Source organism: Primulina huaijiensis, chromosome 8 (genome assembly GCF_012295235.1).
Source record: "Primulina huaijiensis isolate GDHJ02 chromosome 8, ASM1229523v2, whole genome shotgun sequence".
NCBI lineage: Eukaryota > Viridiplantae > Streptophyta > Magnoliopsida > Lamiales > Gesneriaceae > Primulina > Primulina huaijiensis.
In genome coordinates, this window is record NC_133313.1 from 15534202 (window position 1) to 15551246 (window position 17045).

At 35.0% G+C, this 17045-nt stretch overlaps 1 protein-coding gene across 1 annotated transcript; it reads right to left on the reverse strand.

The window, feature by feature from the left end:
- Positions 1–607: 607 nt before the first annotated feature.
- LOC140982105 (SPX domain-containing protein 1-like) lies at positions 608–1690 on the reverse strand. Its single transcript, XM_073448521.1, has 2 exons — positions 1400–1690; positions 608–1039 (listed from the first exon to the last, which is right to left on the reverse strand). Exons 1-2 carry the CDS (start codon positions 1688–1690, stop codon positions 608–610), a joined length of 723 nt encoding a protein of 240 aa, XP_073304622.1.
- Between the last annotated feature and the right edge of the window lie 15355 nt (positions 1691–17045).

Sequence of the window (17045 nt, forward strand, 5' to 3'; positions counted from 1 at the left end):
GAATGAAAATGTTTATGATCATGATAACATGATAAAAGGTTTTATGTTATGTCATGTTGAGGAAAAAAGGAAAAAAATTAAGGTTTATGTTTGCATGTCATGAAAATGTTAATTTTACGTAGAAGTATGTTTTACTGTTGCTTGTGGTTTTATACGTATTATTTGTTACAAAGATTATGGTGTGTTGAGTCTTTAGACTCACTAGGTGTGATGGATGCAGGTGAGTTTGTTGGAGGTCTTGATGGATGATCTGACATGACTGAAGGTGCACACAACCCGAGGACCTGCGCTTCTACTTTTTCCGCATTTATTCTACTTTTTTCGCATTTATGATTTATGATTCATGATTCACGTTAAAGATTTTAAGACTATTTATTTATGTTTTTGAGAGATTTTGAGAGGTTTAGTATATGCTATACTTTTAAAATTTATTGTTTTTTAGGTTTGGTAAAACATTTGATGATTTTATGTTATGTGTATTTCACTTGATTTTTAAAATACTAGTTGGTTGATGTTTTATTTAATGAGTAAAATATTTTATAAAAATATTTTTATGTAGTATATGTATATGGCCGAAAATTGAGTTTAAAAAAAATTCTAGTACTTTTTAAGCAATAAAAAGGACAGACGTTTCAGTAAGCCTCAAGTACATGTTTTCTATCTCACCAAGCTCTTCATCCGAGATATCTTCTACATAGCCGCCATGCTCTCTGCGCATACTCGAGGTTGGTTCCTGGTGTTGGTGAGCTAAGAAGATGTGGTAAATGATTATCGACTCACATTTCTTGACCAAATCTTTTATCATCTCCGTCCTCAGGAATGGTTGTTGCACGATTATTGGGACGAAAGCCGGTCGAATCCTATGATCCTCGCTGCTTCTCTTGTCGTGCTTCTTCAAGTTCTTCACCAGTCCTACGTAGTATAGAGCACTGTAATTCTCAAACAGAATCATCTCACCATGAAAATCCACCATCCTCCTACCTATTTTCATCAGCTCCACCGTCGAACACTGGACCTTGACGACATTGTCTTTCAGCATCTGATGATCATAGCTATATTAATTCTGATCACCATAAAAACCCATGATGGTATATATNGTCAATCCTGTAATATTTGAGTATTTTTTTCTCATCAATATTTTGTTTATAGGTAAAATAAAATATTGATTAAATTTTGTATTTATAGGTGAATTAAAAAGTCAAAAAAAAATATTACATTATTTCAGTTAAAGATAGAGAGTATTTGTAAAATATTTGCAATTCAAATGAGAAATTTATTTTTTATATTGTAAGAAAAATCAAATAAAAACATATTAAAAAGTGCTTAAAATTTTCATATCCGGCCAACTCCCCCTATTTTAAAATCCTAACTACACCCATGTATATATATGTATGTATACCTGAAATCTGATAATGTACATTTCCTCTTTGTTCATCACAAATTTGTTAAACTTGTTGATCTCCGCATGCAGAAGATTCGTAAACTCATTTATGGCTTCCGGCGTCTGCCTAGCGTGCTCGCGGCTCATTCGGGACTGCTTGTTTGGCCTCTCCTTTCCAAGAATGTTGTTTTCCTTACTGAGATACTTGAGATTCAGATGCTGCTTCAATTCTTTGTAGGATAAAAACTTGTCCTGCCAATCAGGCAACGTCTGGTTGATTAGATTTCTCAAAATCTTCCAAAACTTCATGACGACTGATCAAGAATGCGTATATATATGTTAACATACGAAGGATTAACAATCTTATATATATATTGGTCGGAACAAATCATAGGGATATTATTAATAAAATGATTATTGGAAGAGGATTATACTTTTATGCATGCAGATATTCTTTTGGTTTTGACCAAATCTGCTGATTTCCTTGTCGGTTTGTGCCTTGTTTTTTTGGCCATTGGAGGCATCCGATTCTTGTATAGTTGCGTCTTGATTTTCACTGAGCATATATCATTTTAGCATTGTTCGTGGCCAAAACGAAATGATCAAATAATATTTTTTGCGTTGAATTAAGAGAGACAGACAGCAAGGTTTGTTCAAAATTTTAATCCTTCTGTCCCTGTGCCTGTCTCTCAGTTCCTAAACAAATAATTTTTAATTAACATGTTAATAAACAGTTATCCAAAAAAATTTTACACCAAATTATTGACTAAAATTGATTCTATGAGCCAATGTAACTCAAATTTTGTATAATCGGGTTGAGTTCTTGTTAATATAAGAGCAATATCCTGATATTGGAATTCAATGATCAAAATTTTAATTTCGACACATGAAATCCAAGTAAAAGATAGACCCAAAGAGAAATTTTTAAATTTTATTCTTAAATCTTTGTATGATAGAGCACAATTTTTTTCCACATCTTGTACGCAAATTTCACTATATTTTATTGAGGAGTTTTTATTGCACTAATCACTTCATGAAAATTTAATAGGCGGCTCAACCCTTGATTTTTTTATAAAATTTGCATAGTGCTCATAAAACGACCTCGATTTTTTTTTTAATCTTAAATCATAAATTCTAAATTTCTAAATAAAATAATTTAACATAACCATGGATCATAATAATTTAACAATTTAAATCTCAAGTTCATAAAATAAAATCCTAAAGCATCGACTAACCAAACTTCTAAATTGACATTTGAAAAGATCAACTAACAATAAAAATAAAGCATAAAAATATCTCTAAATAAAATCCTTAACATAAATTTTTAAATCATAAATCTTTCTAGCTAGTGCGGAAACATAACGGTCCTCGGGTGTGTACTGCTGCACTCGATCGACTCAATCGTCACCGCCTCAAAAATCATCAAATCCTGCATCATACAAACCTAGTGAGTCTAAAGACTCAGCACGCTCTAAACATAAATAGCAAATAATTCATATACACTTACATGCATTTAAAAATCATATTTTTATTTAAAATAGCTTTTGAAAATAAATAAATCATTTAAAATCATTTAAAAATCAATTAAACATAATTAAATCATAAATCGTAAAATCATTTTAAAATAACTTTAAGCATAAATAAATCCTTTAAAAATAATTTAAAATAAGCTTTAAGCATAAACAAATCATTTTAACAATAATTTTAATAATCATCATAAATCATATATCATAAAATCATTTTAATCATAAGCTTTCAACCATTTATCATTTTGGATAAAGTTTGATCCTTGAAAGTGACTGGCTTTTATCCTTCGGTCGATTGCGGTCTTGGCTCCATATGGTCCATGGGGGTATGCAATAGACTCCACCGTAGAAATACGATCGTCGGGATCTCTCGGGGGCCTTTTCCCATAGACGGGATGCCTCGTGGGCCTTGGCCCGTAAACGGGGTCCCTCTGGAGCCTTGGCCCGAATATGAGTTCTCTCTTGGTTTTGACCCTCACGTCATCTCCACAAAATCATATATCATATCATTTGTCACAGTCAATTCACATCCTTCAAAATATTTTTCCTTTTCTTTTAAAATCATAAAATAACATAACTTTCCAAAAATAGCATTTTAAACAGTAAAAATTGCACAGCTTAACCATAAATCGTAAAAATAAATATTATCATCAAAATCATCATTTTAAATCATATAATATCATTTAACATGCTTTATGATCTTTCGGGACGTGCCAAGCGTTTTCGTATTTTCCTAAGTGTAAAAAGATCGTTTTGCTATTGGACGTAAAAATTCTCGAATTTATCTTTTGCTCACTTTTAATGAAATAAGATTATTCTAAATAATTATTTAAGCTTAAATATAATTTTTCATAATTTTATAAAGCTTAAAACTAGGCTTTTAAATTAATTTTTAAATTAGCGTTTCGTGAGGCGATTAAATCCCGAAAAAATCCAAAACTCATTATTTTGATCCCAAATTTTAAACATAATATTTTTAGTATTTATTCTACCCTTCTAAGTCATGAGCCACACCCGTGGACCCATGGATTCAATTTTTGTTCTTTAATTTTTGAAATTGACATATATGAGGACACACCGAGTCATCTCCTAAAATACTAGAGCCATGCCCAAGCCACATCGAGCCAAACCCGAGCCAAACCACCTAGGCACCCTACTGACCAAGCCTAGCCCCTAAAACCAGCCCCTAAGTCGATCAAGCTCTCCTGGAAAGAAGACCAATTTCTGCACGTGTGTGAGGGTGAGACTCCTTGCATCTCTAGGACTCTTAACCCAACTAGGACTCTTCCAGCTGTTAAACCATCGACCCCTATCGACCCTTATTGACCCTAAACCATGCCCAGCCTCGTCCCAGACCAGCCCTTACCCTATAACCCACGCACAAAGCTTCTGAACCAAGAACAACACTCCCGCGCGCTACTGCCCTTCACGCTCTCACGAACCAGCGGCCAGCCCAGCCACTGTCCCAGCTTTTTACCATCATCCTTAGACCCTATAGGACCTACCTGGACCACCACCAAGCCCCTACCCCACGTAGCAAGCCACGCGACCAGCCTCAACGCGCAGCAGCAACCCGCGCACCTCCATGTTCTCCCACGTCTTCTCGAGCTAGCAGCGAGCCCAGCCGTTGCCCATCACTCTAAGACCCTGATGGACCACCTAGCCCAGCCCCAAACCGAGCCACCCTCTGTAACTCCCTCTTGCACTAGATAACCTCTCGAGAAGAGGCCCATCCAGCGTGGACTCCTCCCATGCCCTGCTGCGCGAGCCCTAGCCCACTAGGACTCTACCCAGCCTTCACCCCTGACCCTCCTCAAGCCCCAGCCAGCCCTGGACAAGCCCCAAGGGACCATGCAAAGTAACGAGCCACTTGAACCACACAAGTACACAAACCTTCACAAAGAAACTCACGGCCCTTCTTAATTTCACTCGGTTATTCCATCTTGTTAATTCCTATTATTCTGTCATATTTTGGCCATATTTCAATCATAATTTAACATGTGTTGGCAGCGTGTCCGTTGGATTCAAAACATTTTTCAAATAAACATAAAATAGTCGCGCTTTTGAAATTATACGATCTACCGTAAAAATAATCGAACAATCATATTTTTCATTCATAAACAATTAAATCAAGCATATTATGATTTGTATGATGTTAAAAGAGTTTAGGAAACGTGCCTTTGCGTTTATAACGCTCGAATATACGATCTTTGTCGAGGGTGCGACGTTGGACGACCGGACGACGAAGAACACAAGCTTCTCTCCTTCCCAAATTTTTGAAAATACTTGTGAGTGTGTGCAAGGTGTTCACGGCTGATGGTGTGTGAAAAATAAGGTTTAGAAGACCTAATTTATTATTTATAGATTTAATTAACAAATTAAACAGGCTTTGGTTTTGGGCTTGTATGCTTAAGGGTAATTGGACCTACTTAAATTAATTAAATTGGGCCCAATAACACTTAAATTAATTTAATAATAAAAGTTTATAAATTAATTTCCATAAAATAATATTTTTGATCTTTTAAAACTCTTTATTTGTCCAAAACCGGTTTCCCGAGAAAAATCGAGCTCGACTCGTAAAATAATTTGAACTCTAACATTTTTAGAAAAATTAAATCATTTTTAATCGTATTAAGAAGCCTTGCCATTTTTTAAATAAAAATACATATTCTTGTCTTGGTCGTCCCCGGTCTCCTTTCCCCTGCCTATAATCGATATTCGGGAATTTCATGAAAACATGTCGCATAATCATTTAATCATGCAATCATATATTTAATCATATAATAAATATCATGCAAGAGTTTAAAAACAATTAAATAAAACGATTAAGCAATTAAAACAATTTTGCATGCATGTGGTTTACGTTGGTTGGTTTTTCGGATGTTACAGCTCAGGACCAAATACACGGTCAAAGTGGTTGAGATTTTACTACATTTCCCTGGACTATTATTTAATTTATGTATGACATTAAAATGAAGATATTGACAGACTTGAAGATGACATAAATTCACAGGGCATGAGCTCACCCGTAGTCTCCGTTCCTTCGTTTCTTTGTTGCCTGGTAAGTGCTAATGCATGGATGTTTGTTTAGATTTGGATGTTTGTACGGTGGTAGGTTTGAGGCTGAACCTAACTTGCATGATATGGGGGGGATATGCACCATTTAAGAGGGTTAGTCTAGATACTTTGAATTTGGATGAATTATTTGAAATCTATAGGCTAGCTCTGTGGTGTGAATAATGTATGTGTAAGGTTTATGTTTAGGATCCCACAAATGGTTATCAGAGAAAGGCTAATAGAAATTAAGTCAGATGTTGAGATTGAGTTACTATAACACCATTATAAGAATGAAAAGAACTTTACATTGTGGATTGAAGAGAGAGAGAGAGAGGGAGGTCCCTCACAGGCGAATGACATAGATGGAAATGATGCATCCCAACCTGAGCATAGTGAGCGTGTTGAACACACTAATGACGAATCACCGCCTGATACAAGTCAAGTAGGTACAAGTGTCGATGCACAACATGACATGGTGCCTGACACTACAATCCAAAGATGTTCTATAGCAAATCAAGTTTAATCTAAGAGATTGTAGTGAATTTGATGACTCATCTGATCAAGAGAAGATGGAGAAGAATATGATGTTCCCAATGATTTGTTATTGGATGATGGTGATGTGTTGGGTGAAGGCAATAGTGAGGACCTGGGAGATACCAGTACTAACGAGCAGGGTGATACGGGTGGTTGGTGGGATGGTGAGGATGATATTCTAATTCATTAATGCTCGAATGAGAAAGGTCCTAGACATCCAATCTTTAGAGAGGGCCAAGACATGAGTGATTTTAAATGGGTTGTAGGACTGAGATTTAAAGATGCCAAGCAATATACCGATGTTCTGACTGATGAATCACAACCGAGTGTAAGGAGACGTGTGGTTGGAGGTTTCATGCCTCTATAGTGATGGGTGGATGTAAGGTCCAAAATTAAGACAACGTAATCCAACTGCATGCAAATCTAGGAATTCTGAAAAATGGCTAATTATTTGATTTTAATTGTTTAATTGATTATGTGACATGCATGATTATATGTTAAATATGATTTTATTGTCATTATGCATAAAGCTGTATTTTAAAGGTTATTCGAGTTGCGATTGAGGAACGGAGACCGATGGCTGAAAAATAGAAAATATTTTTATTAAATAATTGTTTTTAATTATTTAAAATATGGGTGATGCTTTTTATTATTTTTTTGAAAATATGGGGTTTTTAGGTGATGTTATACGCCTGGACGTAATTTTTATCGGTGAAGGATTTTCAACAAAAATACGAACTTTTTTAGCAACCCGGCTATTAAATTCACAAACTTATTTTTACCAAAACTATTTTAATATTTTAATTAAATCCTAATTATGACTAATGGGCCTAATTGTTGGCTTAATAGGCCTAAAGCCTTGATTAGTGTTTAATTAGTATATATTGTATAAAACACACCTAAAACCCTACACCACAAATCACACGCCACTTTTGGCTTCGTGCACACACCAAAATTTTCCAAAGTCACGGCACACACACACCATATTTGAAGGAAAAAGTTGAAGGTTTCAAGAGAATTTCAAGCCAAGGTCGTTCGTCGCCGTTCTTCAATCGCCAACGGTTTCTCGTGCGTAAAATACGCAAAGGCACGCCATNAAGAGTCCTAATCACACAAATAAGCTGCACACAAGATTAGATCAAGCTGGAATCGTGGGCTGAAACCAGAAAGAAGGGCCGAGAGTTGTGTTGTCTTCATGGGTTCGATTTCCTTGCATGGGGCTTAGGGGCTCGACCTGGTCTTGAGGAGAGTTCGGTTGGGATGTGGTTAGGTCCTAGAAAGGTCCCTTGCATGGCCAGGGCTTGCGCTAAGGGGCTGGGGAAGAGTCCCCACGTGAAAGGGCTCTTCCGAGGCATACTTGAGGGTGACCGAGAGATTTGTGAGGGTGGCTCGAGAGAGGGCTGGACTAGGAAGTCTAGGCTGTGGTTCAGGCTGTTCCAGAGGGGTAAGGAAGGTTGGGACTCGAGGGTGGCTCGAGCCATGGGCTGGGGAAGAGTCCACGTGATGCGGGACTCTCCCCCAAAATTGTGTGCGTGATCTGTGACAGCAGCCAAGGCGGGGTTGCTGCTGGGGCTAGGTGGCTCAGGGTAGGTTCATCAGGGTCCTAGGGTCATGATCAGGGGTTGGGCTAGGGCCTGGTGCGGCTGGCTTGCTGCTGGCTCGAAGAAAAAGGAGGGAACCGTGAGGAATCAAAGTGGACGCGAGGCTGCTGTCTTGTGCAGATGGGTCGGTGCTCGTGTCCAGGGCTTGGGCTGGTCTGGGCTTGGTCTGGGCGTGGCCCAGGGTCGGTGAGGGTCCTAGTTGATCGTTGGTTAGGTGGCTAGAGGAGTCCTAGTTGGCTAGGAGACTTGGTGAGGTGGTATGAGACACATATGAAACATGCAGATTATGGGGTTCAGTTTCAGTAGGTTTTGAACGGGCCAGGGCTTGTGTTTCGGGCTGGGCTTTGTCAGTAGGGTCCCTAGATGAGTTGGCTAGGTTTTGGTTCAAGGTGGCTCGGGCGTGGCTCGAGTAAATTAGGAGATGGCTCGGTGTGTTTGGTTAAGGGTCAAAAACGAGTTTTAAGAACTAAAAAATGAATCCATGGGTCCACGGGTGTGGCTCATGATTTGGAAGGGTAGAATAAATCATAAAAAGGTTATTTTAAAAATTTGGGATCAAAATAACGAGTTTTGGATTTATTCGGGATTTAATCGCCGCACGAAACGTTAATTAACGAGTTAATTAAAACGCATAGTTTTAAGCTTCATAAAATTATGAAAAATTAGGTTTAAGCTTAAATAATTATTATAAGTCTAAGTTTTGAATTTGGGAATTTTATATTAAGGTTTGGTTTAATTCGGGATTAAAACGCATTAATACGTCACATTTAAAGATTAATTTAAAAGTCCTCGNTACGTCCAGGGGTAAAACAGTCTTTTCACACATAGAAATTAGTAAACGTCATGGCAGTGCCAAGAATGCTGTTTTATGTGCTAATATGATTATTTCAAATGTTTATGAATTTTTATGACATGGATTTTAAATGTTTACGATTTATTATGTCAAAATGTTATTTTATAAGGTTATGATTTAATATGTTAAAATGTTTATTTTAAATGTTTGAGATTTAAATGCGTATTTTAAATGTTTATGATGTTGAAATGTTTATTTAAAAGATTTATGGATTTTTATATGTTGAAAGGTTTCTTTTAAAATATTTATGGATTTTTATGAGGAAACGATAACGTTAAAAGATATGTTGCATGCTTGTTTTNCGAAAGTCACAATTAACGATCTGAATTCAACGAAAAGAAAAAAGAATACGTATATGTTGATGATAATATGTATATGAATATGTTGAAGATGATATGAAAATATGTTTAAAAAGCGTATGCATCACGAAAATGTTCACGAAAAAAATGTTTATGTTTTAAAGTTCATTCATGACATGGAAACGTTATTTTTACGTATAAATATTTTTCACGGTTGCATGTGGTTTTATACGTATTATTTGGTAGCAAGAATATGACGTGTTGAGTCTTTAGACTCACTAGGTGTGATTGATGCAGGTGGGTATGATAATAACATGGAGGGAGGCTTGGATGCCTGATTTGACTGGACTGGAGGTGCACATAACCCGAGGACCAGCGCTTCTACTTTTCCGCACTCAGGATTTTAAGCTTATGATTTACGTTAAAAGATTTTAAAACTTTTTATTTATGCTTTTGAGGGGTTTTGAGAGGATGATACTTTTCAAATTTATTGCTTTATAGGTTGGTAAAATGCTAGACAATTTGACTATTTCTTTGATTTTCAAATACTAGTTGGATTTAATATTTTAAAAGGATGTCAAAAATATTTTATGGTTCGGTCGAATGCTAAGTGAAGTGTGAAAAAAAAAAATTTCTAGTACGATTTAAGAAAACGAATAAGACAGACGTTTTAGTGGCCTTACATTTCAAATCAAGACATTGGAAAGTAGGCATACATGTCCCAAGGCTCATACGAATTGGAGAGGGGAAAATCCAGGAATGAAATTGTTTCAGAAAGTATGCTCCACTCATTGGATTGGGGCACATGGTAAATTGTTTCTGTATGAGTCAAGGTCCATACTTCATTAACACGTGTACACGGGAGTCTATCAATGTAAAAAATCTCGACCACATGTTTTCTATTTAAATCCACAACTATATCATTACCAACTCAAGTGACGTGATATTCAAAAGCATTCATTTGCACAACTTCCATTTTTTGTGACTCTATAAATCTTGGTCGCACAGTTTTCTCAGCCCGTGGAGTAAGGTGTCGTGTTGAAGGTGTTAAAATTGAGACTTGGACTTAACTCAACCCCAAAAGTTAGCTCAAATGGGGAGGATTATCCAAATCCATATATGCAACTACCAGGTATTTTATCCAACCGATGTCGTACAACAAACACACCCCCTCACTCCCAGAAATGAACATCTGGAGCGTGGAGTTTACAAATAACCCAACTACGAGCAGAACGAGTGGCCTAACTATAGACAGTCCAACACATAACGGTGGAACCTGAGCTCTGATACCATGTTAAAATTGAGACTTAGACCTAACTCAACCCCAAAAGCTAGCTCATGGGGGAGAATTGTCTAAGTTCATATATGAAACTCCCAGTTATTTTATCCAACCGATGTGGGAGAACTAACAGAACGAGTAGCAGCTTTGCGGTGACTATTAAACAATGACGTGATAAGATTTTGAATTGCATCCAACAAAGCAATAACTGGAAGTTCACGTGCAAATTCCAACTATGCATTAATTGACTCATATCTATTTTTTGTCATGCTATTATACCGTGAACTATGAAAGTATGCCCTAACGCATTTTTCTTGATAGATGTTGGCCTCGAGATATATTGTGATACCTGAATAAGTGTTCCTCATCTCATCATACAATTCAATAAAATCGGTATGTCCGCAAGCATTAGCAGTACGCATAAACAACACAAGTCCACCTACTTTGGATTTCAGTCTTGTCTTGATGTTTTGTCCAAGGTTCCACATGCACTGCCCATGTCGTGCTCGCTTGTATACTACAGCAAGATCATTGATGATTCTTTTATGTCTACCAGAAATATAAATTATTTCATCATCATCTGGTACCAAGACATGCAACTTTTAAAAAAAATCATGTTCGTGATGCTTCACTTTCTGAGTCAACAACTGATATTGATAATGATTTCCATCTTGTGTCGTTGCTACAAGTAAAATACCTCCGTATTTACTTGTCAAATGTGAACCATCGACTGGTATCACTTTTCTCATATATTTAAATCATGTAATACATGCTCAGTATGCCAAAAACATGTATTCGAAGCTATCATCTGAGTTGACTTTTAAATATGTTGTTGACCACCCTTAATTTACTTGCTTAAAAATGTACAAGCATGCGGGAAGTAATTTAAAACTTTCAACCGGATCTCCCCTCAGTTGATATATAGCAAGGTGCTTACCCTTCCATGCTTTGAAATACCTAATCTCAGCACCCATTTTATGCATCATTGTTCTTATTGATTTTAACGAAGGAATTTTTTTGCCGCCCTCTGAAATTTTCTACAAGCATATTTGCTACTATAGTCGTGCTCGCTTTCCACTGCCTCTTTCTTCTATTAGCTATGTCACAAGTGTACTTATTGCTACAAGTTCGTATTTAAAAAATGGGATGACCCATTTTGTCGTGCTACGCGCACTTTCCAATTACAAGTATCATCTACACATCTTACTGAACAAAAAGTCTTGGTAGATTTTAAAACTCGCATCTCAAATGAAACTTTCATTGCAATGTTATGCAGTTATATTTGAACGTCTTTTTTGTTGTTGAATTCTTTACAACTGCCAAATCAGACTCATCTGCAAAACTATATACTTGCTCGCTGCTAGATCAATGAAGCAGCAAAAGATTCTGGTCATCTTGGACTGCCGGATCACACCAGTGTTTTTAGAACTAGACCAGTCGGTTCGATCGAGATCCGGTCATGGGTCCGATATGGACAATACCAACCGTCAAGACCTGGTCAAATCAACATTTAACCGGTGAACCAATTAAAAAAATTAGTTGGATCGGTCCACTTTTTTTAAATTTTTTTTAGAATTTATTTTTTGGTTATATATATATTGTATATGATTATTTATATTTTGAATTTTGTTTAAAATATTATTTTTGTAATAATAGAATTAATTTTATTTTTCAAACTTCTGTAAATATATGTTTTATTATTTATATTCAAATTCAAGATCTTTAGAATATAAAATATATTATTTATTATATTATTATTATTTTATATAATAACAATCTTTCGGTCTGACTGGTTAAACCATTATTTTAATATAGATCGGTTTGATCATCAGTCCAATTATGAAAACATTAATCCATACTTATGGAACTCCAATTCAATACTTTGTAATTCAAATTATTGATTGTCACAAATAATTTGAATTTTCTTTCACATTTTCACGTGAAACAACTATTTAAAATATATTGAGCCAAGAATCTAATCACAAATATGTGTTAAATAAATAAATTTCAATTCAATCTCATTTTTATTCACATACTTCATATTTCAACCTCGATATAGCTTTCAGATTTTCTTTGTTCGTTAATTTATCAATTTTCCACCGTCATCATTTTCCTTTTAAAAACCACCACCATGAAAAAAAAAATTATAACACTTCAAATATAAACAAACTCGTGAAGGCATCATTTTGTTTTTAATGTCAAATTCATTAATCGTATGCTAGTAAATTAACAAATTATTAACAAAATATGTCGGAAATGAATTTCATGTTCTCTAAAAAAAAAAAATGTATGGTTAACCTGCTATAGAATTGAGTAATAGGAAAAAAATTTGTAGAAAGAAACGATGGATAATATAGAAGATGAGACTAAGAACTTGATTGACGTCCAAAAGATGTGAGTCTCACGTTAAATTAAACAAATCATTTGTTAAACTACCTATAATTACCATATTCTGACTTTTATTCAAAGAATAGACAACAATATAAGTTTCAATAGAATGAATAACAGATCACGACCTTAAAAATAATAGTGTTTTGGAATAAACATGAGTAATATAAAATGAAATAAAGCACTTCGATAAGACTCCACTCCTAGAACTATCATCATACAACCAAGCTCTTAATGTATTTTTGAACAATAACTAAACTAGCTACTAAAAATACTTTTATTATGTCTATCAACAAGATAAAATTCATTATATAAGCTATAACTATGAAGACGGGAAGAAGGAGAGCTACAATTTTCTTCTTTTTTAGCTTCATATGAGGTATTTATGAAGGACAAGAATGGTTATATTATCTTATGATAGATTGACTATTGGTTCTCAAATAGTCTCAAACTTTAGAATAATATAATTTTATTACTTAAATTATTTAGCTAATAGTATAATTTATCAATATTACATCTATAATATCTATTTTTTTATAGCGCGATAATAAAAAGAGTAAATTGGTGATAAATACCTAATTAAAACACTGAATTTGTGATCAGTACCCCATTCATAAAATTTTATCCTGCAGTCCCTCCCTCCAATCTATTTTTTTAATTACTCCCCGGCTCACTCTTGACCCATTTTATGGTTTATATTTTGGAATTTCCTATCATTAAAACATTCACTACAAGAAAAAAGGCCTACGAAAACGGTTTTTCCCCGTTGTTGTAGGCCTTTTAAAACCGTTGTTAGAAGCCCTGTGGTTAAAGGGTATGCTCAAAGACAACGGTGAAAAACCGTTGTCGTAGACGTCTAAAGATGACGGTGAAAAACCGTTGTCGTAGGTATACAAAACCGTTGTTAAAGGTCATGTGGTTAAAGAATTCGCTAAAAGACAACGGTTCTAGAGTGTTGTTGTAGTTACAATTTGCGACGGTTTTTAAACAACCGTCGCAAATTAATTTGCGACGGAAATCATCGTTACCCGTCGCTAAAATTAGCGACGGTCGTAATTAAAATAGTCGCTAAAGAGCGACGGTTTTATTCACCGTCGCTAAATTTAGCGACGGTATTTATTAAATTTCGTCGCTAATATTAGCGACGGTGTTTTATGCTTTCCGTCGCTATTTTTGTCAGTAAAATAAAAAAAATTTCAGTCGAAAATATTATATTCTTGATTTTAAAAATTTATTAAACTTTAAAAAAAAAACGAAATTAAAATTGTGTAAGGGAGAAAAATTTTAAGTGTTGTGAAGTGGTAAAAATTTATTAATCTTTAAAGAGAAGAACGAAATTAAAATTGCGTAAGGGAGAAAAATTTTAAGTGTTGTGAAGTGGTAGGGTAGAAAATGGACTGAGGGTTGGGATATTTATAGACAGTTTGCGACAGTTTTGATTAAATCGTCGCAATTAGCGATAGTTATTTTTTCAACTGTCGCCGATTTAAAATTAGCGACGCTTTTATAAGAACTGTCGCTTTATTTAGCGACGGTTAAATATAAACCGTCGCTCATTATAGATCGGCGACGGTTTACCAAAACGGTCGCTAAATGTAGCGACGGTTTTTGGAAAATAGTCGCTATATCTACATCGGCGACAGTTTTACTTAAAACTGGTAAAACTGTCGCAAATTTTAGCGACGGGTATACTTAAACCGTCGCAATATTTAAATTAGCGATGGTATAGTATAACCGTCGCTAATTTTAGCGACAGATTTTACTTCGGCCGTCGCAAAATCTAATATTGACAACAAAATTTGTAGAAAACCAGTTCAAAGACAACAGTTTTTTACAAACCGTTGTCGTAGCTTGAAGAAAAACGTTAATACGACAACAGTTTAAAAACCGTTGTCGTAGTCCAAAAAAAAACGCTCATAGACAACGGTTGTTAAAAAACGTTGTCGTAGGCCAAAAAAAACGCTCATAGACAACGGTTTTTAAAAACCGTTGTCGTTGATATATCAAAGACAACGGTTTTAAAGAAACTGTTGTCTTTGAGCGGATTTTTTTAGGCTACGACAATGGTTTTTGTTAAAACCGTTGTTAAAAGTAAAAAGACAACGGTTTTTGTTAAAACCGTTGTCTTTGATGTGTTGTTAAATAGGATTTTTGTTGTAGTGATTTGACTTTTAATTTATTTCCTGTTCTCGTCTGTCATGTCCCAAAACCTCCATTCCTAAAGTAAACGATGAAGACGCCAGCTTCACACTTCTTCATTGATCGGAGGCAGCCATCTTGACTCAAATCCTAAACTCACGTCAAAGAAACCCACCTATTTTCAAAGAAACAATCTCTTGAAGCTTCTTGTTCCATCCCCGATTTTCGAAGAAACAAAACCCTTTTTTTGCGTAATCAAGATTCCAGTGCATAAATTGAGCGAGAAAGCCGAAGAAAGTCGAAAAAAACAAGGGTTCAAGATTCCATTGCAGAGATTGAGCGAGAAAGTATAAGAAAACAAAATTCCACTGCAGAAATTGATAAGGTACATTTAAACATGCTTACAAGGGGTGTTTGGCGGTTCGATTATGTACTTTTTCGACCACCCAACAATAAATATATCAGTAAAGATAAATGAGCACGTATCGTTGCGTTGGTATTTTGAGTAGATAATATTATCTTGTGATTTTGTATCTGTAGCTTGTTGGTATTTTGAATAGATAATAATATTACCTTGTTATTTTGTAACTTTACATTGAAGAAGGAATGTTTAATTAAATATTGAAGTTGTAATTACATCGAAGCTATTTTGCCAAGTTCCAACAGTGGCTTGTTGTTTAAAACCACGATTCTCGGTTCTGCACATCATTATAAATGCAGACTGTATTTTCTTACAAAAATGGTAAATTTCAGCATATTTTGTATGAATTTCAGCCTTCATTGTATTAATTTGAGTACATATATGGTTAATTCGAGCATAATTTCTGAATGAAAGTAGGATAAGATAAATGCAAACTGTCATGACAAATTGATGGGTGTGAGTTGGGAATCTATTTCCTTACAATGAATCTCGTCCACCCAACAATCGTATTTTTCATTATAATTTTCAACCACTCATGTAACATAACTTTGTGTTCGATTTCTTGTAGAAATGGAATCTGGATCTGGATCAACAAATTTATCATTTCTGGGTAGCTGCGAGTATAAATATGACCTCTATATGATTTCAATTTCTGATGGCTTCAGTGTAATGGAGCTGTTTCTCAATCTTGGAAGAAAATGTGAGGAAATTTCTCCACAAAATGTGACCTTGCAGTATCTAGCCCCTCTTATGAAGAAGTATGTGACATTGAATGAAGATGATGACGTCCGTATTATGACTCATCTACATGTCTCTATGAAACTTACTGAAACGTCCTGCCCTTTTTATTGCTTTAAAAGTACTAGAATTTTTTTTTTAACCCTTACATATCATCGGTCGAATCATACACATTTGCATAAAAATATTTTAGAACCATTTTAAAATTAAAACAACCAACTATATATTTGAGAAATACAGTCCATACTATAATTCTCTAAAAAAAAAACACTCAAAAGCGTAAATATAAACGTAAAATTTTTTAACATAAATCATAAACATAATTGCGGAAAGCTAGAAGCGCTGGTCCTCGGATCGTGTGCACCTTCAGTCCAGTCAGGTCAACCATCAAGACCTCCCATAACATTTTTATCATAAACACCTGCATCAATCACAACTAGTGAGTCTAAAGACTCAACACGTCATATTCTTGATAACAAGTAATACGTATAAAATCACAAACAATAGTGAAAAATACTTGTACTTAAAATATCGTTTTCATGAAGATGCATAAACTTCAAACATGAACATTTTCGTAAACCTTTTTATGATGCATAAAATCATTTTCATAATGATGTATCAACTTTAAACATAAACATTTTCATGACATGCATAACATAAACCTTAACCTTTTACTTTTCCTCAAAACATGACATAAAACATTTTATCATGATCATAAACATTTTTCTTTTCCTTTGTTGAATTCAGATCGTTAATTGTGACTTTCCTGACATGACATGACATGATCGATGGATCCGTCTACATAAAACCACAGTACTGGGCGGCGGGA